Source organism: Ranitomeya imitator, chromosome 5, assembly GCF_032444005.1.
Source record: "Ranitomeya imitator isolate aRanImi1 chromosome 5, aRanImi1.pri, whole genome shotgun sequence".
Taxonomy (NCBI): domain Eukaryota; kingdom Metazoa; phylum Chordata; class Amphibia; order Anura; family Dendrobatidae; genus Ranitomeya; species Ranitomeya imitator.
The window spans coordinates 511,890,602-511,916,505 of NC_091286.1; the positions used below are offsets into that span (position 1 = coordinate 511,890,602).

The 25,904-nt window shown below is 41.0% G+C and overlaps 1 protein-coding gene across 14 annotated transcripts in view; it reads right to left on the minus strand.

Annotated features, from left to right (window-relative positions):
* The window catches only part of MBNL1 (muscleblind like splicing regulator 1), a 231,664-nt gene that overhangs the window by 155,268 nt on the left and 50,492 nt on the right, over positions 1-25,904 (minus strand). For 8 of the 14 annotated variants that reach the window (XM_069727472.1, XM_069727475.1, XM_069727482.1 and 5 more), the window contains exon 2: positions 14,882-15,808. The exons of 2 other annotated variants lie outside the window; for them this stretch is intronic. In XM_069727472.1, coding sequence (XP_069583573.1) covers positions 14,882-15,055 — 174 coding nt within the window. In that variant the 5' untranslated portion in view covers positions 15,056-15,808. Of the gene's footprint in view, positions 1-14,881; positions 15,809-15,943; positions 16,426-25,904 lie in introns of those variants that run through there. 4 more of the 14 variants (XM_069727483.1, XM_069727473.1, XM_069727479.1 and 1 more) reach the window with 3 other exon arrangements.

Below are 25,904 nucleotides of genomic sequence, written 5' to 3' on the forward strand. Positions count from 1 at the left end.
ATTATGATAATAACAAATCAAAATCATTTGTATAATTATCTTCACCTTCAAAAAAAAATCACGGATGCCTTAAATTTTTTTACGGACACAATTTTTAGAGGGCTGGCAACCCTGATAAGGACCCCATACACATTACATATCTACTAAGCCGCAACTTATGCTAGCAGAGAACAAAAGGATCTGGCATTGAAATCCCACAAGTCAGATCCTTCTTTCCCTGACATCCGATATTGGAGGATTTGGTTGACTTTAGTCTATTGTGTATGGGGCGGAGCCGTTTATGCTTTGGAAATATTCTTCTGCTTTCTTCCAAGAATTTTAAGGATTCGACGTAACATAAGAACGTATGGAATTGGGTTTAATAAAAAGCCATAAGTGCTCTACTATCATTATGCTACTTGTATCTTCTGTTATGGAATATCTGTAAGCTCCGCTAGTGAGTAACGTATTTATTGGGAGTGTTTACTCTGTGATTATTTCCATATTTCCAGGTTATATACTCCTTGTGGGGTTATTTCCCTACTTGACTCGCTGCTGTTCATAAAAGTGGATCTCGCTGCATCAAACTATATCCACAGAAAGTGAATCTCCTCCAGGATTCAGAGAATCTGCCCACTGCGGTGACAACAGATCAGCTAAATATAGTTGATTGTATTGATTTATTTATGACCTATATTTTGTGCCTTCTATCTAGTCAGCAAAGAACAAAGAGACGTATCCAGTGACTATCGGCCGAAAGAAATGGGAGTTCTAAGAGCTGCAAATTGACAGAATCATGACTAAGGTGAAACTCCCAATGTCACCATTAAAACCAAAGCTTTGGAGATCTGCATTTAGTTACGATTTGCGGCAGTAAAAGCTATAGCTTACTGTCGTTATTGAAATTCCGCAGCGACGGTGGCTTAACATTTATATAATCTAGGTGTAATGCAGAATTTGGAATCAATCTAACCGTGACCTGATTTATCAAGAATACGGCGTTCTCTGCCCACTTTTATTATAATTTCCCAAATGGATTGAGTAATTGATGTTACAAAAGTCACTTCTGCATAACGGATACAAAGGATCGTATGATTACCGCACCTTTTCAGTGATATCTCACAGTCTTTTTCCATTTACAATTCAGCACTTACCTATAACTAGTCACACACCAAAATAGTTGGAAGTACCCCTTAATTATATGGGCTATTAATATTTTTTATTTTATCCATTCTAGCTATGTGCCTATAATACAATTTTATAACGCATGTCCACTCAGCATTCCCACAAGGTAAATGGTAATTTTAAGTTTCCAATGTTATCAGCCTAAATTGGACACCTCATCACATATGTATATATGCACGCAGACATTAGTTACTATTCCAGAGCATCGTCTAGGAGGAACCTGTAGGTAGATTCATGGTACAAGCAGGCACAAAACAGAGACAGACTGCCTTCAAAGGCTATATTTTTGCTAAAATTCTGCAGTGTTTCAGAAATAAACATAACTTGAAAAATAAGGCGGCACGGTAGAGTAGTCAGAGGGGCGGTAGAGTAGTCAGAGGGGCGGTAGAGTAGTCAGAGGGGCGGTAGAGTAGTCAGAGGGGCGGTAGAGTAGTCAGAGGAATGGTAGAGTAGTCAGAGGGGCGGTAGAGTAGTCAGAGGAATGGTAGAGTAGTCAGAGGGGCGGTAGAGTAGTCAGAGGGGCGGTAGAGTAGTCAGAGGGGCGGTAGAGTAGTCAGAGGAATGGTAGAGTAGTCAGAGGGGCGGTAGAGTAGTCAGAGGAATGGTAGAGTAGTCAGAGGGGCGGTAGAGTAGTCAGAGGGGCGGTAGAGTAGTCAGAGGAATGGTAGAGTAGTCAGAGGGGCGGTAGAGTAGTCAGAGGAATGGTAGAGTAGTCAGAGGGGCGGTAGAGTAGTCAGAGGGGCGGTAGAGTAGTCAGAGGGGCGGTAGAGTAGTCAGAGGGGCAGTAGAGTAGTCAGAGGGGCGGTAGAGTAGTCAGAGGGGCGGTAGAGTAGTCAGAGGGGACGGCTCCCTCCACCTTCTTCCTGCCCAGCTAGGCTTGATAGACAAAGGTCAAGGGATCAAGCTGATCTGAGAGAAGCCAGACGGAGGCACCAAGTGGACCCTATTGTAGCCTTACCTTGCCTCTTCTCTGTTCTCAGCTCATTTGGTGTATAGTACCTTTTCTCTAAAACCCCAGTTTCAAAGTAAATCATGACTTTCTGTTATAAGCGCGCCTTTCGATGGTTAATCCAGCGCACGGTACAGGCAGTATGAAAAGGCTGAAGGACTTGGGAATATTGGGAATATTACATGCTTCTCATGAAATATACTGCATGGTACATTACAGGAAAATTACCAGTACAGCGATGACACGTAAAGAGCCTTAACAAGCTCTGACACCCAGTAAGGATAAAACACAGACTAGTATGTAGACGGTTGTCAGGTCAGTGTAAATTGTGCAGGAAGATGAAACTGTATAAGCTTCATGAGAGCCGCTGTAATCTACATAATGGTTGCAAATAGTAACGCTGAAGGGGCATTCTCAAGTTTGGAAGATATTCCCTATCCATTAGATTGGGGATAAGTTCCCAATGGATGGGGCCTGATCACTGGGACTACATGGGGTTTGAGAACTGTTACTCCAAAGAGCCCAATGTGACAATGTTGTCGTTGGAAACCCCTTTAAGCTAAAACTCAATGAAGTCAGTATAATTCTATAACCAAGCAGTAAGTGTCCTATATTTGTCTCTGTTTGCATATATTCCAACAAGTGGGCTACCAAATATTTTACCTACAATGCACACTGTTATGCATCTGGCTAGAAGAGCTGACTCCTCTTCATAAATCTGAAAATCACATGTGAATGTGGTCCTTATTCTGCTGGGTTTTCAGGAGTTACTTTACTTTTTTTTCCACGGTACATTTACAGGACTCGGTTTGCAATTTGACTCCAGCTTTACAGTCCAAAGCTATGAATCGGGCTTCAGTACACTGAAAAAAGCCTTAAAGGGAGAAACAAGTGTCTGTTGATGATTCACAAGCAATTCATTTCCAGGCCAAGTTGGAAAACAGCATTAGAGAATGCCGAATACAGAAGTAAACACTCGTGACAAGGAAACCGATGAGTCTAAGAGGTCATAAAAAAGAAATACTTGTCACTATCTATCTACGCGCTATGTATCACATATATATCTGGCTATCTATTCATCTATATTTGTCTATGTATTCTATCTAACATCTATCTATGGATCACAAATATATCTGTCTATCTATAATCTATCTATGGATCACATATATATCTGTCTATCTATTATCTATATGTCACTTATCTAGCTATCACTTATCTATCTATTTATAAATTTATCTGTCACTTATCTATCTATTGTCACTTTTGACTTTCAAAGAAAAAATAATATAATTTGAGATTTATAACCGTGAATAAAAACACAATGAATACACACCCTTAAGTAAGAAAATAAATAAATAGTAATAGTACATATAAATAACAGGGTACTTAGTTTGATCATAAAAGCGTAAAAGCCACCTAACCACAACAAGGTAAACCCAATCAGGTAAACACTTTGTTGTGGAGGAATGGTTTTTACATATTTTTTTTTATCAAAACAGTGTCATCTAATTTACATGTACTATTACTATTTACTTATTTATTTACTACAGGGTATTTATTTTTTATTCTAGCTTATGCTTGTTAATACAGTGTGAATGTGTACCTAGACATTACACTTATATTAACGTGTTCCAGCTCAGTTCTTTTGTATTACCGTATATACTCGAGTATAAGCCGACCCGAGTATAAGCCGACCCCCCTAATTTTGCCACAAAAAACTGGGAAAACTTATTGACTCGAGTATAAGCCTAGGGTGGAAATGCAGCATTTACCGGTGAATTTCAAAAATAAAAATAGATCATTATTTCCCCATAGCTGTGCCATATAGTGCTCTGAGCCGTTCATATTTCCCCATAGCTGTGCCCCATATAGTGCTCTGCACCGTTCATTTTGTCCCATAGCTGTGCCATATAGTGCTCTGAGCCGTTCATATTTCCCCATAGCTGTGCCCCATATAGTGCTCTGCACCGTTCATTGTGCCCCATAGCTGTGCCCCATATACAGTGCTCTGCACCGTTCATTGTGCCCCATAGCTGTGCCCCATATACAGTGCTCTGCACCGTTCATTGTGCCCCATAGCTGTGCCCCATATACAGTGCTCTGCACCGTTCATTGTGCCCCATAGCTGTGCCCCATATACAGTGCTCTGCACCGTTCATTGTGCCCCATAGCTGTGCCCCATATATAGTGCTCTGCACCGTTCATTGTGCCCCATAGCTGTGCCCCATATACAGTGCTCTGCACCGTTCATTGTGCCCCATAGCTGTGCCCCATATGCAGTGCTCTGCACCGTTCATTGTGCCCCATAGCTGTGCCCCATATGCAGTGCTCTGCACCGTTCATTGTGCCCCATAGCTGTGCCCCATATACAGTGCTCTGCACCGTTCATTGTGCCCCATAGCTGTGCCCCATATACAGTGCTCTGCACCGTTCATTGTGCCCCATATACAGTGCTCTGCACCGTTCATTGTGCCCCATAGCTGTGCCCCATATACAGTGCTCTGCACCGTTCATTGTGCCCCATAGCTGTGCCCATATACAGTGCTCTGCACCGTTCATTGTGCCCCATAGCTGTGCCCCATATACAGTGCTCTGCACCGTTCATTGTGCCCCATAGCTGTGCCCCATATTCAGTGCTCTGCACCGTTCATATATCCCCATAGATGCTCCACATAAATCTGTGCCGCCGCTGCTGCTGCAATTAAAAAAAAAAACACACATACCTCTCTTGCTTGCAGCTCCCGGTGTCTCGTTCCGGCGCCTCCATCTTCCCGGCGTCTCTGCTCTGACTGATCAGGCAGAGGGCGCCGCGCACACTATATGCGTCATCGCGCCCTCTGACCTGAACAGTCAGAGCGCAGACGCCGGGAAGACTGAGGCGCCGGGAAGATGGAGCGGCGCCCGGCGGCTGGAACGCGGACAGGTGAATATTACATACTTACCTGGTCCCGACGTCCGGCTCCCTCTGCCTGTCACAGCTGTCTTCAGTGCCGCAGCCTCTTTCTCTATCAGCGGTCACCGGCACCGCTGATTAGAAAAATGAATACGCGGCTCCACCCCTATGGGAGGTGGAGCCGCCTATTCATTTTTCTAATGAGCGGTCCCACGTGACCGCTGAAGAGGGGAAGAACTGCAGCACCGAAGACCGTGGGACGGCAGGGACGGCAGGGACAGCGCCAGGATCGCCGGGACTAGGTAAGTATACCTCAGCTCCCTCTCCCCCTCACCCGCCGACCCTGCCACCGGCCTTGACTTGAGTATAAGCCGAGAGGGGCACTTTCAGCCCAAAAATTTGGGCTGAAAATCTCGGCTTATACTCGAGTATATACGGTAATTTAAGATTTATCTCATAAAATAGTTTGGCCCATTCACATTAAAACCCACATATGTTCAGCCAATCCAAACTAAAACATTAAGGGGATGACTGTGGTCTTCATATGCTAAAAAAAACATAAATTAAAGTGTATCAAAGGAAAGTAAAAAAAAAAATGTACCCGTATTTTCCGGCGTATAAGACGACTGGGTGTATAAGACGACCCCCAACTTTTCCAGTTAAAATATAAAATCTTCTCAAAAGTCGGGGGTTGTCTTATATGCCGGGTGTCGTCTTATAGGACCCTATTGTAGGTGTAAGTGAAGCAGAGGCAGAGGAGATAATAGGATACAAGGGTGAGCCAGATTAGTGAAAGAGGAGTGTTTTTCTAGGTACAGCACCGCTCTCTCTCTTTTTTGCATACCCCTGGCATCCCAGACGCTGACAGTTTGCTTCACTTACACCTTCCTGGTGAGGCGCTCCCTCACCTCGTCATCGGGACCACTCCCCCCCACTATATACTTCGACCGCAGATTGCTCCGCACCCACCCTATAAGACGACACCCGGCATATAAGACAACCCCCGACTTTTGAGAAGATTTTATATTTTAACTGGAAAAGTTGGGGGTCGTCTTATACGCCCAGTCGTCTTATACGCCGGAAAATACGGTACTTAATTTTAGAAGTTTGATCATCTCTATAAAGAAGGATTTTAGATTGTTTTCCTATATTTTAAACTAACTTACGGTACATTAAAACCTACCAGAGCTCTAGATTCTGTATAAGTGTGGGGAAAAGGTAGGCAAACCTGAATTTCTATTCTGTCCGAACACAGCAGAGACTGCTCCTGGTTAATCATTCACATTTGGTTTCTTTGACCCCGCAGCTTCATTATTTTGATAGAAAATTAGCAGTGATCACATTTTATCCTCCAGGTTAACGGCAGACAAAATACTAGTAAAGAAGCTCTTCAATGTGGGCTCAAGTGGAGTTTTTACATGAATTTTGGAACACATTTTGCTCTAGAATCGAGACTTCATGTCCTCTTTGAATGCAAAATGTTTCAAGAGGCTATGAAAGGTCGCTTGTACTGCATACTACAAAGTCGAATAAATAAATGTTTCATATATGGGGAACAAGTTTGCGAAACCTTGAACAGCGATCCGTGGTTTAAAAACTGACACAACAAGGACAGGATGATCAGTATGATCTTCAAGAATGAGAAGCATCTTTGTAGGACCTTGCAAAATGAAAACACTGCACAGCAATGCCTATTTCTTCATTAATATTAGCTAATTATTAATCATACAAAAGTGTGAATTAGTAATATCATCATGAAGTCTGCATGCTCTCATGTTTCAGTAAATTTCCTCCAACAATATATACAATACTGTGCAAAACGTTTAGGCAGATTTGGAAAAAATGCAGAAAAGTCAATGCTTTAAAAGCTGAAAAATGTTAAAAGATTATTTTCATCAAGTAACAAAAAATAAAGTGAATAAATAAAAAGAGACATCTAAATCAACTCAATATTTGGTGTAACTACATTTTGCAATCAAAACAAAATTAAAGCATCAATTCTTCGAGGCAGGAAGGTTGTGCCGAATAAATTTGCAGCCAATTAGATGGCTTCCTTATAGTATTGCATGATGGATAGTTATCTGTCTTGAGGACACCAAGAAATTGACAACTTTGAAAACTGAATATGCAGTGGTCCGCCAAGGAAACTTAGTGCAACAAATGGCGCCAAGGGATCTTTGCTCCTACTCTACGTCTGCCACTCTTATATGTGTCTAATCGTTAAACAAGCAACCCCATGAATAAGACCCGGGAGGGTCAAAACGTTGGGTTTCTATCAGCACGTTTTCTTTTGTGGCAACATTGAATGTGAACACAATAAACTTGTGTAATATTTTGTATCATACCGGTTCTGAGTGTGCGGTGATTTCCATTACATGACTATTGGGACCACATGGTCTGTTCCACCAGCACCTCCCTGTTCTTGACTTGAGTGCACACCATTACTTACCCATCTGCTCAGAACTGGCAGAAAACTGTGAGACTAAAGTACAACAATCTACTGGAGAAGTTTGGCCACAAATTGGCTGTGTAAGAATTGTGGCCAAAAACCCTACTTGACATGGAAACAAGGACAAATGACCCAGCCATGCACAAAAACATAGGAACTGAAGTGCTCTAGACGCATGAGTTAAAATGTGAAATAGTTGGCTGAAACAAAAAGGGCTGGAGAGCGGTACAATAACGATTGTCTGCATTTAACTGTGAATCATCGTGGAGTTCTTTGCAAGTTTGGAGATACAATTCAGCAAGTGGAGATAGGAATTTTATCAAGATTAATGGTTTCTAAGAAATATTGGCAGATACTTATCCATCATGCAGTACCATCAGGGAGGCATCTGATTGACTCCAAATGTATCCTGCAGCAGAACAACCACAAACATACAGGCAATGTAATTTAAGAATCTTCAGTGTAAAGAAGAACAAGAAGTCCTGGAAGTAATGATCTGGTCCTCACAGAGACCTGATCTCAACATCACCGAATCTGTCTGGGATTAAGAGGCATGAAGAGACAGAAGGGTTGGCACAAGTCTACACCCACTGAACATCTGTGGTTAGTTTTCCAAGTTTCAACAACTTCCCTGCTGAGTGCCTTCAAAAACTGTGTGCAAGTGTACCGACAAGAATTGAGGTTTTGATGCTGCTTTGAAGGCAAAGGGGGGTCACACGAGATATTGATTTGATTTTCTTTTGTTCATTCACTGCATGTAGTGACTTGATGAAAAAAATCTCTTAATATTTCTAGTTTTGAAAGCGTTCTTACTTTGCATCATCTGTTCCACACCTGCTAAACACTTTTGCATGGTACTGTATATACTGTACAACATTCAAATTGCAACAGCAAGAAGGAAAAGTCCAGGAATTATGGAAATTACACAATCAATAGACATGCTAATGATATGCAAATGGTTGAAAAACTGAAAAAAAAACATTTTCAAAACCTCTTGATTTATTCAGTATCAAGTATGCGCAATACATTCAGTAGCACACACATTTACACACATTTGCTGCTATCAATGAGATTATTAATGATTGCCTACTGCGCTGAATGCAGTTGTTCAAGCAAATCATCTGCTGTTAGCAGCTCTCTTTGCAACTGATGACCAATGAAGTCCCATATGGGAAGCAAGTCTGGAGAGTCTGCAGGCCATGGTAGCAAGTTTAGTCCACACAGGCCCAAGCAACATTCGGCCTCGCATTGTTGTGTTAAAAACGGCTCCTAGACCATACTACTGGTTCTACAACCTGATCAATGTAACACACAGCTGTTTGTGTACCTGTAATGAAGACTAGAGGGATCCTGCTACTATATATTATGCCACCCCACACCATAATCTCAAAAGTAAGACTGGTACGACGTCCTCTCGTAAATGCCTCTTTATGGCATTGCCTATGTGGTCTGTGTGCCCAAGTGCATTCAGCGTGGCAGAACAGTCCTCAGACAACCATTTATAACCTCAGTGGTAGAATGCCAAGGCATCTAAGTGGTTGAATTTCATACTTGACACTGAATAAATTATGATGCTTTGACATTTTTTTTCCAGTTTTTCATCTATTGCATATAATTATTGTGTCTGATAATCCTTTTCTTTCTTGGTGTTGCAATTTCAATGTTGAGGAGTTCATAGACAGTATATATATATATATATATATATATATATATATATATATATATATATATATATATATATATATATATATATATATGGTATCTATATATCTATATTTATATCTATATCTATATATATATATATATATATATATATATATATATATATATACCATATGCATATTTATGGATATACTTTCAGGGAATACTTTGCAGCAGTAGTAAAATACTCTATCCATCTTCCCTCCAGGCAAAACTTGTCTACAGTTTATGAGCAAAAAGCCCTGTGATTTGATAGATGTTCATAGATTGTTCTCATAAATACTGCACTGACTATTTTGAATGGTTGCCCTTTACCGTCATCCAGCAGTAGAAACTCTGCACTACTTAGTCTAAGGCTCCTGGGACTTTAGCCAAAAACAGAAAAGCACAGCTGAAGGGTAACACCATTCCATGGGGTCTCCTTTGAATATTATGCAGTCGCCATTCTTTTCTTCTAAATATAGATTGGAACCACCCTATCCCCCTGAGAATTGAGACCTGACATCTCATGCATTATCCTTTCCTGAACCCGTAAAGTCATCATATATAGGGGATCTACATATAGGGTCGGCGACTAACACGGCTAAATCAGTATCTCAGACGTTCGTAGGCCTTTAATTCACATTGGAACAGATAGTTCTACAAGTAAGTGTCTGAGGAAAGAATTCCGAGCACGATGAAACTGAAACGCCTCATACTCTTATGGACAAGACATAAAAACTATCATAATGAGCCATTATGTCAAATGTGTAGACATCTGCTTTTATCATTAAAGGAAATGTCTATCCGGCCGTACAGTGTTTTACGGTGAGTTTTGCTGCCCGTGTACACTGCCCAGTTGGTTGTGCTCCTCTATTCTGCTGTGTTTCCAATAGAAGAAATGTATATATTCTATTCTATATTTTTGAATACTTTCTATTTACATACCTTTTAATTATAAACCTTATAATTCCAACTTATCAACTCTGCAGGAGAACAGTTTGAAATGGATGGATGTATTTTGTTTTTCAAGCCTAGAAATTGTTACAGGCAGTGTCCATGCAAAATGCCTATTGTGAAGCTTGTAAAGACACACTAAAGCATTAATCTTATGTAAACTGCAGAATATTTTTTCATTGTTCAATCTAATATACTATTCTTTTGGGTTTATGGGTCAATTCAGAGGTGCATAGTGTTCACTGGAGGCATGACTCAAGAATGATGTTCAAGTGCTGTCTGAGTATTTCAAGGACCCACAGACTTCAATGAGAGCATTGATCAAGATCAAAAACTAACATATGAAGAGACACACAGACAATAAAAGGGTAAATTTTCTATTTGGGAAAAACGGTCACAACTCGCATGAGAAGAATGGACTAAGTAAAGGCATATGGACATGTACTTTGAGCTTTGCCAATGCATATGGCAACGTGGCAAATGAATGCTGTCCATCTCTGTAGCACATACCATTTTTGGTGAATACAAGACAATAACAAACGTATATAAACAGTTCACAAGTAAAAAATAATGCCATAAAGAGCCAAAAATCAAACATAGTAACCACTGTGGGGCAGTTTGAGGTCTTCCATTTATGAAAGATCAGTTCCCATCAGTAGTAATACAACTGTCGATTTAGCCATCCATGCCGTGATATTGGCTTCCATCACTGTGTACAGTCCATGGAGAAACGACAGGCGACAGGGCTAGCAGGTCACTCAAAATGGGGTATGTGGTGTTTACACACAGTACAGTCTTCTAATATACGTCATCCTACATTTACCCTAATGTAAGGCAACAGAAAGCCGATGTCTCAAAATACCCAAGCAGATGTGTCAGTGCAGATGAATTTCAAGCAGCTACTGGCAGAATTCTGAATGCAGAAAAGGACAAAGTAAAAAGCAATGTTTTTCATTTTCTATATTAAGGCACGAAAATTAAAACCATCTGAAACAAATAAAGTAAAATTAAAACATGTGGACAGTCATTAACAAAGCGTTAGCCAAAATATTTTACTGATTATTTTATGACAGCAGAAAATCCTTCGGATGTGAGTTTAGGCCAATACTGGATTATCACTAAATTTGAGCCCATGGTAAACACAATGCTATACGTCCATTCATCAGAATGGAATCTTATTATTAAAAGCATAGAAATAGATATATTCTTAGTTTATCTCCTTTCATGTTTAAAAAGGCAAAAAGTTCTGATGCCTGAGAAAGAAGTCGTTTATATATCTCTGCCTGGTCGTACATAGACCATATAGGCCATTGAAGTTATGCTTGGATAAAGTCAATGTAACACTCAGTGTAAATGTTATTCACAGGTGAAAAGAGCACAGATGACTACAAACCACAAGGCCTCCTCTGTTCACTATGATGGACTGGGGTCTCTTTTCATCCATTAATGCTTCTTATGTGTTAGTTACCCCAAACAAAACTGCATAAATGTTAGCAAAAAGGGAAGAGCACATCCACCTTTATTATAGGTCCTGATCAATATGTAATTAATGACTTGTTAGCCTAAGCCCCATCATTAGCAAGTGTGGGGTTAGTAAATATTTTCAAGGGTAATGCGAATGTGTGGAAAAGAAAGATAGCAGACTACTAATGAGAGCAACATATATTTTAAGCAAACCATGCAAGTGGTTAAAGATGGAGAGATGTAAGTATAGAATATCCATTGAGGTCAGTTTCTGAAAATGACTAGCTTTGTGGTTTCCCTAAGCCGAGGTCACAACTTAAAGGGACACTGTCACCTGAATTTGGAGGGAACAATCTTCAGCCATGGAGGCGGGGTTTTGGGGTTTTTGATTCACCCTTTCTTTACCCGCTGGCTGCAATATTGGATTGAAGTTGATTCTCTATCCTCCGTAGTACATGCCTGCACAAGGTGCAATCTTGCCTTGCACAGGTGTGTACTACGGAGGACAGAGAATGAACTTCAATCCAATATTGCAGCCAGCATGCAGCCAGCGGGTAAGGAAAGGGTGAATCAAAAACCCCAAAACCCCGCCTCCATGGCTGAAGATTGTTCCCTCCAAATTCAGGTGACAGTGTCCCTTTAAAGATACAATGTCATCTTCTAGCTTGCTACACAAACTTTTGTGATCCTTGTGCGTGCATGTATGTAGGTACGTGTGCGCGTGTATGTGTGTACGCACATTTTGTATGGATGCATATGCTTGTGTGTTTTTGTGTGTATGTGTATTTGTGTACTGGCGTGTGCGCATGAATGTGCGTATGTGTGTATGTGTGTGTATGTGTGCGCATGCGCGTGTGTATATGTGTATGCGTGAGTGCTGTCATTAATAATAATAATAATCATTTTTATTTATATAGCGCCAACATATTCCACAGCGCTTTACAAATTATAGAGGGGACTTGTACAGACAATAGACATTACAGCATAATAGAAATATAGTTCAAAACAGATACCAGGAGGAGTGTGGGCCCTGCTCGCAAGCTTACAAACTATGAGGAAAAGGGGAGACACGAGAGGTAGATGGTAACAATTTCTTTAGTTATTCGGAGCAGCCATAGTGTAAGGCTCAGGTGTTCATGTAAGGCTGCATGAACCAGTTAACTACCTAAGTATGTAGCAGTACAGACACAGAGGGCTATTAACTGCCTAAAGTGTATGAGAACATGATGCGAGGAACCTGATTGTTTTTTTTTTTTTTTATCTATCCGTATCTAGCCATCTATCGAAATATCTAACTAAGTATCTATGTATCTATTCTATCTCACGTCTATCTTTTTTCTAACTTGCCAGACTTGACTTGAGTAATTACCTGATCATCTAGTAAATTACTGACATAAGGAGCCATATAATAATACCTACGTCAGTAATTTATAGCTGCAGACATGCCCCTACTCATTCTGCTACCTTCTGTGTCATGTTGCTATTAATCTCCTACCAAGATGTCAACTAGAAATTTTGAGCTTTCAGATATATAGATATTTCAGCATACTTAAATATAATATTATGGTTAACAGAGGGGTCTCTGCTAACAGTAATGTACTACTTATTTTTCTTAATAACACATATCCGCATGTTACCATACATTGTGATAGAATACTTCTGCAGCGCCTAAAACAAATCTGCTTTAATACATTTTAAAAATTAACAACATAGACCACTGCCATAATCCTGTCGGATGATCTTGAGGTTTAATGGCTGATAATTGAGCCAGATCGAGCATACAGCAAGGTTTTATGAACTCTATTAAATGCAGCAGGGACATGGCCTTCATGTTAAACCGCACACTCTGCAGATTCTTTCTGGTCTTGTCAATCTGCACACCACCCATATAGGCCATGAGTAATAAACCACACATATACCAGTTGTTATTCAGCATAATTCCTTCAGATGCAGATGCTTTTCCATTACTGAAATCAAGGCAATAAATCACATAGGCAACATATCACATTGCAAGTCGTGAACGCTGATCTCCAACCATATGACAAAATGCAATGGTGATGGTAAGAGAGATGGACAAGATCTGCACACAAGAACACTATCATACACGTTACCCGATAAAAAGCCCTTATCTAGCATGGGATACAAACACTTTTTGGTACATAAAATCACTTCCATTTGTTTTCAATAGGACATTCACTTTGATATTCAGATGGCCGCTGATTTTTCGGCCACAGATTTAAAACCACTTGTGTAAATTAGGGGCCTTTTAGTAGCAGTTTGTGCACTAAATCTATACCAGGTAGCCAGGCGCTACCATCGAATGGAGCTAATCTGTGGTCGAACCCCCAGCACTGAAAATATTTAGCAAAAATCAGATGGCCTTAAAAGGTGCAGATTCTGGCCTGCGTTTTCTGCCAAGAAATTCAGAATCGGCACAGAAAATTCCACCTTCAAATCTGCAACGTGTGCACATCGCCTCACTCTACCACTGATTACACCAGCACATTATTACAATGGTTAGATGACAAGTGGTCATTGCAGTTTGTCCTGATGAAGAGGTATGATCATCTCGAAACGCGTTGACAAATGTGACCGTATCTGTACCGCATCTGGTCTACCATTGTATATTGGCTTATTGGCAGCACAGTTTTACATCTATTTTCATCTCCAAGTTTGCTTACTAGATGAAAATTAAGACCTACAGTACACTTACACTTAAAAGATTATCACGAATGAGTTCATTCATCAGAAGTGATCTTTCATGCACCACAAAAAAATGATAGTTCTCGGCAGCACATTGTCCTGTGTAAACAGGATTTGTGCTGCCGAAAACTATGGTAGCCTATGCACATGGAGCGATGTATTACAGATCGTTTACCGTAGCTGGCTTTTGTAAACGGGCTGTTAAATGACCACCGGCTGATCAAGGATTTTTTTCAGTGCCGCTGATCCGTCCGTGTAAACAGACCATTATAGTCTGATTAATACAGTATATAGGCATAGCCCAATTATCGTAATCAAGTGTAAGATAATGGATTATGTTATTTACCATTATGTCCTAATGATTAAATTAGTTAACAGTCACAATCTTCTGCACATCTATGTATGTGTGTATATATATGGATATATATATACCATACATTCATATATATATATAAAAATAAATACATATATATATACATATATAGTAATTTTATATATATACGTATATTTTTTTATGTATTGAGATATCTATGCATTATCTTTTAATTCTTTGTCGGATTACACAAGCGGCAATATAATTAGTACAAGTTTACCCTGAAGATAGAATGGAATGTTTACTCACTTTCAAGGAATCAAAGCAGGCGATTACTCGTCCGTTTTCAACTTGGCAGCTTTTTGATGGGTGTGCAAATTTACATTCGGTGTCTGGTCGTGAGCATGTCCCTCTCTGGAACTCCCGACACACTTCCAATGTTAGCCACTTTGTGTCCCGTATCGGTGCCACGCTAACAGCCATAACTTAAAACTTACAGGCGGTTAAAAATAAAAACTTTAAAAAAAAATGTAAAAAAAAAAAAAAAAAAAGACTTCTCAGACGTAAAGAAATAAAGCCAAACTCCAGTCGTCGTCCTTTTTTTCCGTGTGGCTTTTAAATGGTAAATCTGTGCTGTCTGTATCTGCATACAGCTGTCTCCCTCTAGCTCTTCACCGACAAGCTTATCAATAATAGAACGGATCTGATCTGTAATGTGAAAATCATTCGGTGCCGAGGAGAAGTGCGGAGGCCTGGAACTTCTCAGTTACCCATTTGGAGCTCCGATATTCAGCCCAAAATGCAGGCGTGAAAACGTGGCAGCACAAATTTTCCAAACAGCTCTCGGTAAAGTTTTCTCCGCACAGCTGAACTGGCAATTGTGTTGGGTTCTGCGGTGGTGTAATTGATATTGATTAGCTTGGCATATATAGACGCAGCACTGTAGGATAATAATAGAGGTTTCCTCTCCCTCTCTCTATCCCCTGTGTCTGTCTGTCCTCGATTTCGTCTTACAGAAGCAGATACCTTGTATTCTTTTTTAGTTACTATAGACCAATGTATAAGACTAAGGATTTCGATGGATAAAAGACAGAGTTAAGGGGCGGTCTAGATGAGAAGGGTGGCTGGGCTCTCGTTGCGGTGTAGCTGGCAGCAAGCAAGGCAAAAAAGCAGAAACTGCTCTATAAGCGGGTCCAAGCAGCAGAGACGTCAGGAAAGGCACTTCTTAGTACCAACCTGTAGAAAAAACAAACATGTTAGCATTTGAAACGGGCAGCACTTTACTTTCTCCTGCACTCTTTCACCCCCTATCCCATGTGGCTGCGGCGTGGAATCTAAGCTCGCCTGTTTCCCCCCATGCAAAATACTTACAGAGCAGCATATTGCAGCCAGCCATCGTAGATTTATTAAAAAAAGGGGCAGTTTCCCTTGTGAAGCAATGCATGATAGGAAGATAACCAATCACAGATAATGTTGCAGCAATATTCCGGGCAGAAAGCCAATAATGTGGGCCGTCTTATGAAAGGTCGCGCCTGTCAGAAGCTCATTACTATGCAATAAGCAGAGGAAATATCCCTCGGATGTAAAGGACGCGTTTACATGGAGGGGGTCGCTCCTGCCCGACGTGCAGCATGCAGTTAATACGCAGAACTGGGTTATTTTCTAATAAAACGATTCCCCCCCTTTTTACAAAACAGAAAAGGGGGGGGGGGGGCGAAATGAGAAGCTGAAGCGCTTGGAAAATCACTAGATGGAAAAGCAAAGAATTGCAGATGACTTCCAGGCTGAGGGCTGAGCGGTCTCTCCTGCGCAGCCGGCCCTGCCTTGTGTGCTGCCTGCACTCACCCTGCTACATCTCAGTACAGAAGGAAAGGAGGGGGTGTAGAAATGGCACATTCTCCCCACCTATCACATTCGCTTCCTTCTACACTGTGCACACTCCTGCCTGTGCTCACAGCCCTGCCTGAGCCTGGACTGTGGCTGTGCAAACTGGCAAGGATACCAACAAAAGCTCTCTATACCGCCACATTAAAAAGAACAAAAAAACGCCATACCATGAGAAGTAGAAAGACGACCATCTAGGAGAGACCCTCTTCTCCGCTGCTAAATCGTATGAATAGTTTATTTGCTTCCAGACATACAATAAACTGTAGCATGCTGTTCCCCTGCCAAAAAGTAGCTGGGTAAGCCTCCGACATGCCGATGCTGGCCCCTTCATATGCACACCATTATCACAACACCTCTGGGCTTGTGGGTTCAAAATGGCACCTCACTTTTAGCATTTTCTTCAATCGCTCCATGACAAAATGGTGAGATCTTGCCAGAAGTCCTGTACGACCACGTGGTGGCATCCGCCCTGACTTCATCAAACTTTTTTTTTTGTTTCAATTTGATGAGACAGAGTAGACGACCGAGGAAGTAAGACTTTGCTTCAAGTATAACCATCGTTGTAAGATTTGTTTCATAAATCAATAGTACATGTGAAAAAAGGCAACTTCATAATATATATTGTCAGCGAAATCTGCTTTTTCCTCTGCCAGAATTGATCAGTCATTATTAAAATTCTCAATTCTGAGGTAAAATCTGTATTCAGTGAGGACAGACTTTCCCATATCTGTCGCCATCAGCTATCAGAACAGTTCTTTAACATCATAGCACCCCCACAGGAAAAAAGAAGCATTACATGGTGATCACTGAAATCATGGGGCAGTCTATATACTGCACAGATATGGCAGGTCCTCCACAGTGAGAGACCCTCTAAGTAGCCTCCTAAAGGTCCTAAATACTCTATTACTTCGATTATAGGATAACTCTACTATCATCTTTGGAAAGGTTTCCATCCTCTACTCCATATTCACAATTGGCAAATGACTCATTTTGTTAAACATAATTTACTTATTACAGGTAAGGAAAGAGTTAACTTTGCATGCGTAGAAAACATAAGAGCATTCATTCACAGACCCCATTACTAATCCTAGATTTTACTGTCTTATTGTACACACTGTAGACTTAGCTTATGGATTGATTCACTTACCCCGCCATCTTTTTTGTGGTATCATCGGCTAAGTGCCCCATAAGTGCATGCTGGAAGAATAACGCAAACTCCTTGTATAAGATTTACTCTGATGCACACGACTAGGGTTGTAAAGGGTGTCCTGAAAACTGATCTGTGTCAAAAAAGAGGGGCCTCTGCAGCGTTCAGGACCACAACTGTATAGCACCATTGATACCATGCAATTAGTTCTTCACTAAGCTGTGGCGCTCCCATCGGACACGCTGTATGCTAAAGCCAGGGATTTTAGTTAATGACACCCAGATGTGTAAAATACAGCCATTCTTTGAAAACACACAATATTTCCACTCTATTTCTATATCTTTCAGTAGACCATGTCTTGACAGAGGTCTGGCATGTGATTATTGTACGTTGGGTATGGAGGATAAATGTCATACAGGTGTCAAACTGAAATAAACACTGTGGCTAGGGTCATTGTGAGTTGTCCCTAGGCATTTATACCACAGGATTATTGAGAAACAAACTATTTCTAGGATTCATGCTATTTAAATAGGCTGCTGATCACCCAACGACAGAGCAAAAGGATTGCCTGCCTGTCAGCAGGATTGTGCACAGTAACCTACAGACAGTGTCAGGTCGGCGTCATCATACTGATTAAAATGATACCTTGGTTGATGAAATCCGTCTGGTGGCTGTTCTTTAATCTTTATTTTCGGTTTTTAGTTAATGATATGCTCGTGCCCTAAGGCGGGTCTGCTGACACAGTGCAGGCAACACGGCCGGCACCTGACTGCAGAAGTTTGTTTTTTTTCTTCATTATGTACAGATATTCATTATGTAAACTAGGGTGCAAGTCAGTGAGGGATCAGTGACCTGTCGGCAGTCTGTATTATGAATACCTAAAGCAGAGTACCACATAAAGACCCCCCCTCCAGGCGTTCCCGCGTCAGGGGTATATCATTAACTACAAACTGAAAATAAAGATTTTCATTAACCAAGGTATCATTGTAATCAGTATAACGGCGCCGACCTGACACTGTCTGCAGGTTACTGTGCACAATCCTGCTGACAGGTTCCCATTAAAGATCATTGTTCTCAGTAGCACATCATCCTCCCCTCGGCAGCACATCATCCTCCTCTCGGCAGCACATAGACAGAGCAATGTGCCTCAGAGAACAATGATGGGCCTTGTGTACACGACAATCTATTGATGGTTTTTCTGTACACATCCTAAGCACTGTGGTCATGTTTAAACAGGCTACTAGATTCCTGTATACAGAATTAGGCCTGGGCTTCTGCCTGGGCTACTCTGACCTTTTGTCACACTACTGATTGATTTTACCTGACAGCTACAGTCCATCCAATTGCATGCAATCTAATGTATTGATTTGGACAACAACTGTAATTGATTTGTTAAAATCAACAGTAGTCCCACAAAAAGTCACGGTATAGCCCAGACCTTATAGAAATATTAAATTACAGAGACCAAAGGGTTTTTCCATTCTTCCTATCAGGAGAGATGCATCGCTATGAATGGCGGGTCCACCCCTTCTCCCAATCATCACATAAGTACGGTGTTGTGGAAAAGCTATTGCAACGAAGGGTTAAAGAACTACAGACCAGCATTGGTCCTGGAACATATCCAGTAAGGCAAACTACATTGACAATTTTAGGTAACACTGCTTCAAAGAAATCCCTAGTGATCAATACTTGCTCATGAAGAACACAATTTTAAAGCAATACGGTCAACTGCAATGAAACGCTAAAAAAAGTTCCATCCTCACTATTGCAACACACTAACAGAAAAAATATAGTTTTTATAAAAAAAGACGGACTCTTAATTCTTAGGCTGTGTGACAAATGAAAACTACAACATAAAAACTGTAACATAGCAGCAAGAAGAGAATTGACTTTTGGCAACAAATTAAAATTTGTCATTAATATTTCATTAAAAAAATATGTATTGCATTTTGTCATCGTACTCGGTAATTACTTATAATTATGAATATAAATAGCATATGCTTGTAGAACAATAGAACTGTACATTGCAAAATCATATTTATGAGATGGGCAATTGGTGTTCATTGTTGGATATTGGCGTCTGACACATTGGATTTTGATATGAATTTGAATTAGGGTGTCATTAATCATGTGTAATATCTGATCTATTATGTCTCATGTTTTGCAATAACTGTATTACACCTTTCGCTCCAGTTATCTATATTTATTCTAGTATACCATTTAACAATATGAATTATTGATCAATTTTGGAACAAATCATGCCAGACATGTCACTCAAAGCAAGTAACACCAAGCTATGGACTTGCCTACTTTGGACATATCATACGAAGACAGCAATCACTGGAGAAGGACATCATGGTCGGAAGAACAGAACAAACAAGGCGAAGAGGAAGACCAGCAACCTGATGGCTTGCTACAAAAAAGATAACGGTGGAGAAAACCCTGGTGGACCTATCTAAGTTTGCCCCCATTTTCCTACATATTGTTCATCTATCAAGTCGCGATGGCTCGAGAGAAAAAAAAACTATCATCTACACTCCCTTACACCCTATTTGGGCACTTGGACATTGACATGTAGACTGAATATACATATTATTGTGTAAATGGAGGATAGGTAAGCAGCTACCAGACACTGAAGGCTCACGTTTTGGGGGAAACCATACAATTGGACAGGAAAGATCTAACCATTCTGACTTGTGTTTCCACTGACAAGGGCCGTGCAGACCACAAAGACTCTACATCGTGATGTATCATATCTGTGGGCTGCTTGACATTGGAATCATACCAATACTGTACAGAACTTGTGAGGTATACATTTATAGGATCGGGGGAAACCTATTTGTGATATGCGGCTTACAGATGTATACTTTCTTCATATACTGTATCTCTAAACTGAACATTTGGTCAACAGTATGGAAGAAGATGTTAAACAACCATCAGGAAAAAACATGTATACTGTGATGGATGACATGGGTTGACGATGAATGGCCGACCTATCATTTGGTGTTTTCCAAATCCAGTCCTCATGGCCCCATAGTATTGCACAAGTGACAGAGCCTGTGGCAATTTTCTGATGCCTTGATAATAATTCCACCACTTGTTTAACACTAAGAAAATCATGAAAAACATGACCTGTCGGGGGCCGTGAGTACTGGGATTTAGGAAACACTGGTTTAAAGTATACCTGTCATTCCAGGTGACTGGAGAATAACTTGTCGTGTGGGTACATAAATGTTTTGGGACATTTTATGACTTGCATCCTGCTTATTTTTAGTGGTTTTCCTCTCTGCAAGTTTTAGTAGCTATAGCAGCTTCTTTTTATGTTTCTTCGTCCATAACCTTTTATAGGCAGCTGCACTAATAAGATATATTACAAACTTACTTATCTTCGCAAAACAAAAAGGACAGTTTATTTTTTTTTTATGTGAAATACATCACTTACTAAATTTACACAGTCCATGCAGTCTTTTATCTGCTATTCTAATGTAGTCACTACTTCATCACATCTCAAAATGAATACAGATCACTGTCTAACTCAAAACTGTATGAAGAAGAATGCATCATCAAGAAAAAGGGGAACAATTTTAACAACTTAAAGTAATAATGTGTATGTATGCATGTATATACAGTATCTACTATATAATTGTCTAAGGATCACTTCCGTCTGTCTGTCTGTCCCGGATATTCATTGGTCGCGGCCAGCCAGTGGGCGTACACAAAAGGGCAGGGGAGGCCAGGAAGTATGCAGAGCTGGCCAGAAGCACTGCAAAAGGGGCGGAGTCGCCAGGAGGAGGGCGGAGGCGGCCAGGACAATGGACGCTGTTGGGCCTACCGCCGCCAAAAGCCGGGGACTAAATTTGTGGCCGCAGTCAGTGATGACGGCCGCGGTTATTGATGACGGCTGTGACAGCAGCAAACAGCGCAGCACATGCGGTGGTGACAGCTGCGGACGGAAGGTGAGTATATACTATGTGGGCTGTGCTATAAACTCTGTGGCTGTGCTATATACTCTGTGGCTGTGCAATACACTACGTGGCTGTTCAATATACTACGTGACTGTGCAATATACTACGTGACTGGGCAATATACTATGTAACTAGGCAATATACTATGTGGCTGGGCAATATACTACGTGTCTGTGCTGTATACTACGTGAATGGGCAATATACTACGTGGCTGTGCAATATACTACGTGACTGGGCAATATACTACGTGGCTGGACAATATACTACGTGGCTGGGCAATATACTACGTGACTGGGCAATATACTACGTGACTGTGTTATATACTACGTGGCTGTGCAATATACTACGTCGCTGTGCAATATACTACGTGGCTGTGCAATATACTACGTGTGACTGGGCAAAATACTACGTGACTGGTCAATATACTACGTGGTTGGGCAATATAATACGTGGCTGGGCAATATACTACGTGGCTGTGCAAAATACTACGTGACTGGGCAATATACTACGTGACTGTATATATGTATACATATATATACATAGAGAGAGAGATTGGGGAGAATAATATTTAGGAACACAGTGTAGCTCTATTTTGTTGGTAGCTGCAATGTGATATTATCATGTGAATAGTGTAACTGCGGACCATTGGTAGGGACGAGTCTAGATTTCCTGCTAAATGTGGCAGAAATTGAAACGACGCCCCTCACTGTCGTTCAATAATAACATGCAGTATATAAGTATAATTCCACCACTGTTTTTTTTTAGTTTTGTTTAAAGGGTTTGTCCACTACTAGGAAACCTCTTCTTAAACTAAATGTTTGGCACCGATAAAATAATGCAATCATCTCCCATGCCGGCGCCATTCCAGTGAAGTCTGCATTCGCGGTCGAGGGGCTGTGATGCGGTGGAATGACACGTGGTACCCAATCAGCGCTGGCATCACTGACAAACTGAACATGAAGAAGTCGGGCTACGAACTACAGCTCTGCGTTCCACTTCATGTTTTGTTTGTACGAAGGCAGTGACAGCGTCGCCAGCTCTGATTGGGCGCCGGCGTCACGTGTCACAACATCGGGTCACAACACCGGGAACAGCAAGTACTGACACCGCGGGAACAGTGCCAACACGGGAGGAGAGCACAGGCTTTATTATTTTATCAGGGCCGAACATTTAGTTTAAGTAGTGGAGGAGTGTGTATGTTCTCCCTGTATTTGCGTGGGTTTCCGGCAGCTTTTCTATTTTCCTCCTACATTCCAGAAACATACTGATGGGGTATTTACATTGTCAGTGAGTTCAGTGATGACAATAACCATAAAGCGCTGCGGAATATGATGGTGATATATAACTTAAGGTACCGTCACACTAAGCGACGCTGCAGCGATACTGACAATGATGTCGATCGCTGCAGCGTCGCTGTTTGGTCGCTGGAGAGCTGTCACACAGACAGCTCTCCAGCGACCAACGATCCCGAAGTCCCCGGGTAACCAGGGTAAACATCGGGTTACTAAGCGCAGGGCCGCGCTTAGTAACCCGATGTTTACCCTGGTTACCAGCGTAAACGTAAAAAAAACAAACACTGCATACTTACCTTCCGTGTCTGTCCCCCGGCGCTCTGCTTTCCTCTGCAACTGTCAGCGCCGGCCAGCCATAAAGCAGAGCGGTGACGTCACCGCTGTGCTTTATGGCTGGCCGGCGCTCACAGCCAGTGCAGGGAAGCAGAGCGCCGGGGACAGACACGGAAGGTAAGTATGTAGTGTTTTTTTTTTTTACGTTTACGCTGGTAACCAGGGTAAACATCGGGTTACTAAGCGCGGCCCTGCACTTAGTAACCCGATGTTTACCATGGTTACCAGTGAAGACATTGCTGGATCGGCGTCACACACGCCGATTCAGCGATGTCTGCGGGAGGTCCAGCGACAAAATAAAGTTCTGGACTTTCCCCAGCGACCAACGATCTCCCAGCAGGGGCCTGATCGTTGGTCGCTGTCACACATAACGATTTCCTTAACGATATCGTTGCTACGTCACAAAAAGCAACGATATCGTTAACGATATCGTTATGTGTGACGGTACCTTAAGGATAATAAATAAATAATACTACGTTAAAAATAACCTGTAGTCATAATTGCCCAGGTCAGTATGATTACAGAAATATCAAACTTGTAAAGATTTTTTTAATGTTCAAATAAAAAATTTAACCTTTCATAGGACCGGGCAATTTTTAATTTTTTGCTCTTTTGTTTTTCCTCACCTTCTATCCTATCAAGAGCCATGCCATTTTTATTTTTCCAACTATATAGCTGAATTAAGTCTTGTTTTTTTTGCAAGATGAATAATACTATTGAATTACACCAACTATTATACAATGTAATGTACTGCATAATAGGAAAAAAATTCCAAGAGCAGCAAAATAACACACAAAAAAACGCCATTCCGCAACTTTTTTTTTAGTTTTGTTTTTATGGCATTTATTGTGTGGTAAAAATGGCTGGCCTGGCCACATGATTCTACAGGTCTATAAGATCACAGGGATACAAAAATTGCATTTTTTATTGTATTCAAATTAGTAGAAAATAATTAGCTTGTGTTGACATTTTCCAAGACCTGTAACTTTTTTTTTCATCGATGGAGCTGTGTGGATACGATATTTTGAATTTCTTATTACATTTTTTTGTGCAGTTGCATGGGCTGCAGCCCTGCAGTTTTGATTTTTTTTCCCTTTGTAGCTTTTACTGATCAAGTTAATTGATTTTATATTTTGACTTTTATAGATGTGAACACTACAATGCTTATTTTTTCTCTTTTTTTATTTATTTTAGCTTACTTTAAAGTGGGGAAAAGGGGAGTGATTACAATTTATGTTTTTTTTTTATTTTGTAAATATGTTTTTACGTTCTTTTAGTCACCTTAGGGGACAAATGCATTGCAGTATATAGCAAAAATCACAGTCTCCTTGAATGCCAGTCACAGGTTGGGTTTCACAGGAGTACTGTCAATTCAGGCCCAGTGGTCTTCAACAGACCCACGTCCTCCATGGCAACCCATTGGCACATTATATTACTGCATAGGCACTTAGAATGGCACACCCCAATGCTGTAAATACTGCTACCTTTGATTGACTGAAGTATTTAACGGGATAATAGCAATAGGTAGAAATTGGGTGATCTCACTGATATTAGAGGCAGGAGATGGTTGAATGACACAGCCATCATCTGCTGGGAATGGTGTGGGCTCAACTCCAGAGTCCACCTCATACACCCGCTTCCGACAGGTTCATTTATGGTGCTGGACATTAAGGGGTCAATAAAATGGGTTTGTAGCACCTTTTCATGAGACCTGGGACACTTTCATTTCTCTGACGATGGCGATGTGCTGGGCTTGTTTTTTGTGCGATGAGCTGATGTATTTATTGACACCATTTGTAGACTTCATACGATATTTTGAAAGACTTTTATTTAATTTTATTGAGGAGGTGAGGTAACAAAACAATATGAAATTCTGGCATTTCTGCTTTTGACATTTGCCATAGGGGTTACCATAGGGGTTAATTAATTTTACATTTTGATAGACCAGACTTTTACAGATGCGGTGGCACGGACTATATATTTTTTTTTATTTCTTTATTTTTGATGGGTAAGAATGGGAGACTGATTCTTTTTTCCTCTATTTTTTCTTACTTTATTTTTTAGTCCCCTTAGAAGACTTGAACCACATCCTTGTCTTCATCCAGGAGTGAGAATAGGTCAGACAGACTCATTTTACTACAGCGCTATTTCATTGCTGGAAGACCTTCATGGATACAATGATACCAACACTTCTCTCCTATGACCTATGTCTGTTGTAGTTGATGTGTGTAAGGCCGGGATCACACAAAGCAGTCAGACTGCAATGCCCGACCACAAACGGTAGTAATGGCAGACACTATGGTAGCTTTTACAAAAGGGCTGGATGAATTGCTTGATACTAGTGTTGAGCATTCCGATACCGCAAGCATCGGGTATCGGCCGATATTTGCGGTATCGGAATTCCGATACCGAATTCCGATACTTCCCGCGTATCGGATACCGGAATCGGACGTTCCCAGAATTCAAACAGAACGCAGCAGCCAATGAGAAATGATTGGAAGTGTGGGCACATCCTGTTTAGCATGGTGGGCATGTAAGTACTGGCAAGGCTGTGATTGGCTGCTGAAATGATGTCACTCTGCACTATAAAAAACGCTGCCGCCATTTTGCGCTCACTCTGCTGTGATTTCAGTTAGGGACAGGACGCTGTGTTCTAACTGAGGGCCAGTTGAGCTAGCTAATTGCTTTATTTTCCTTTCCAAAGGCTA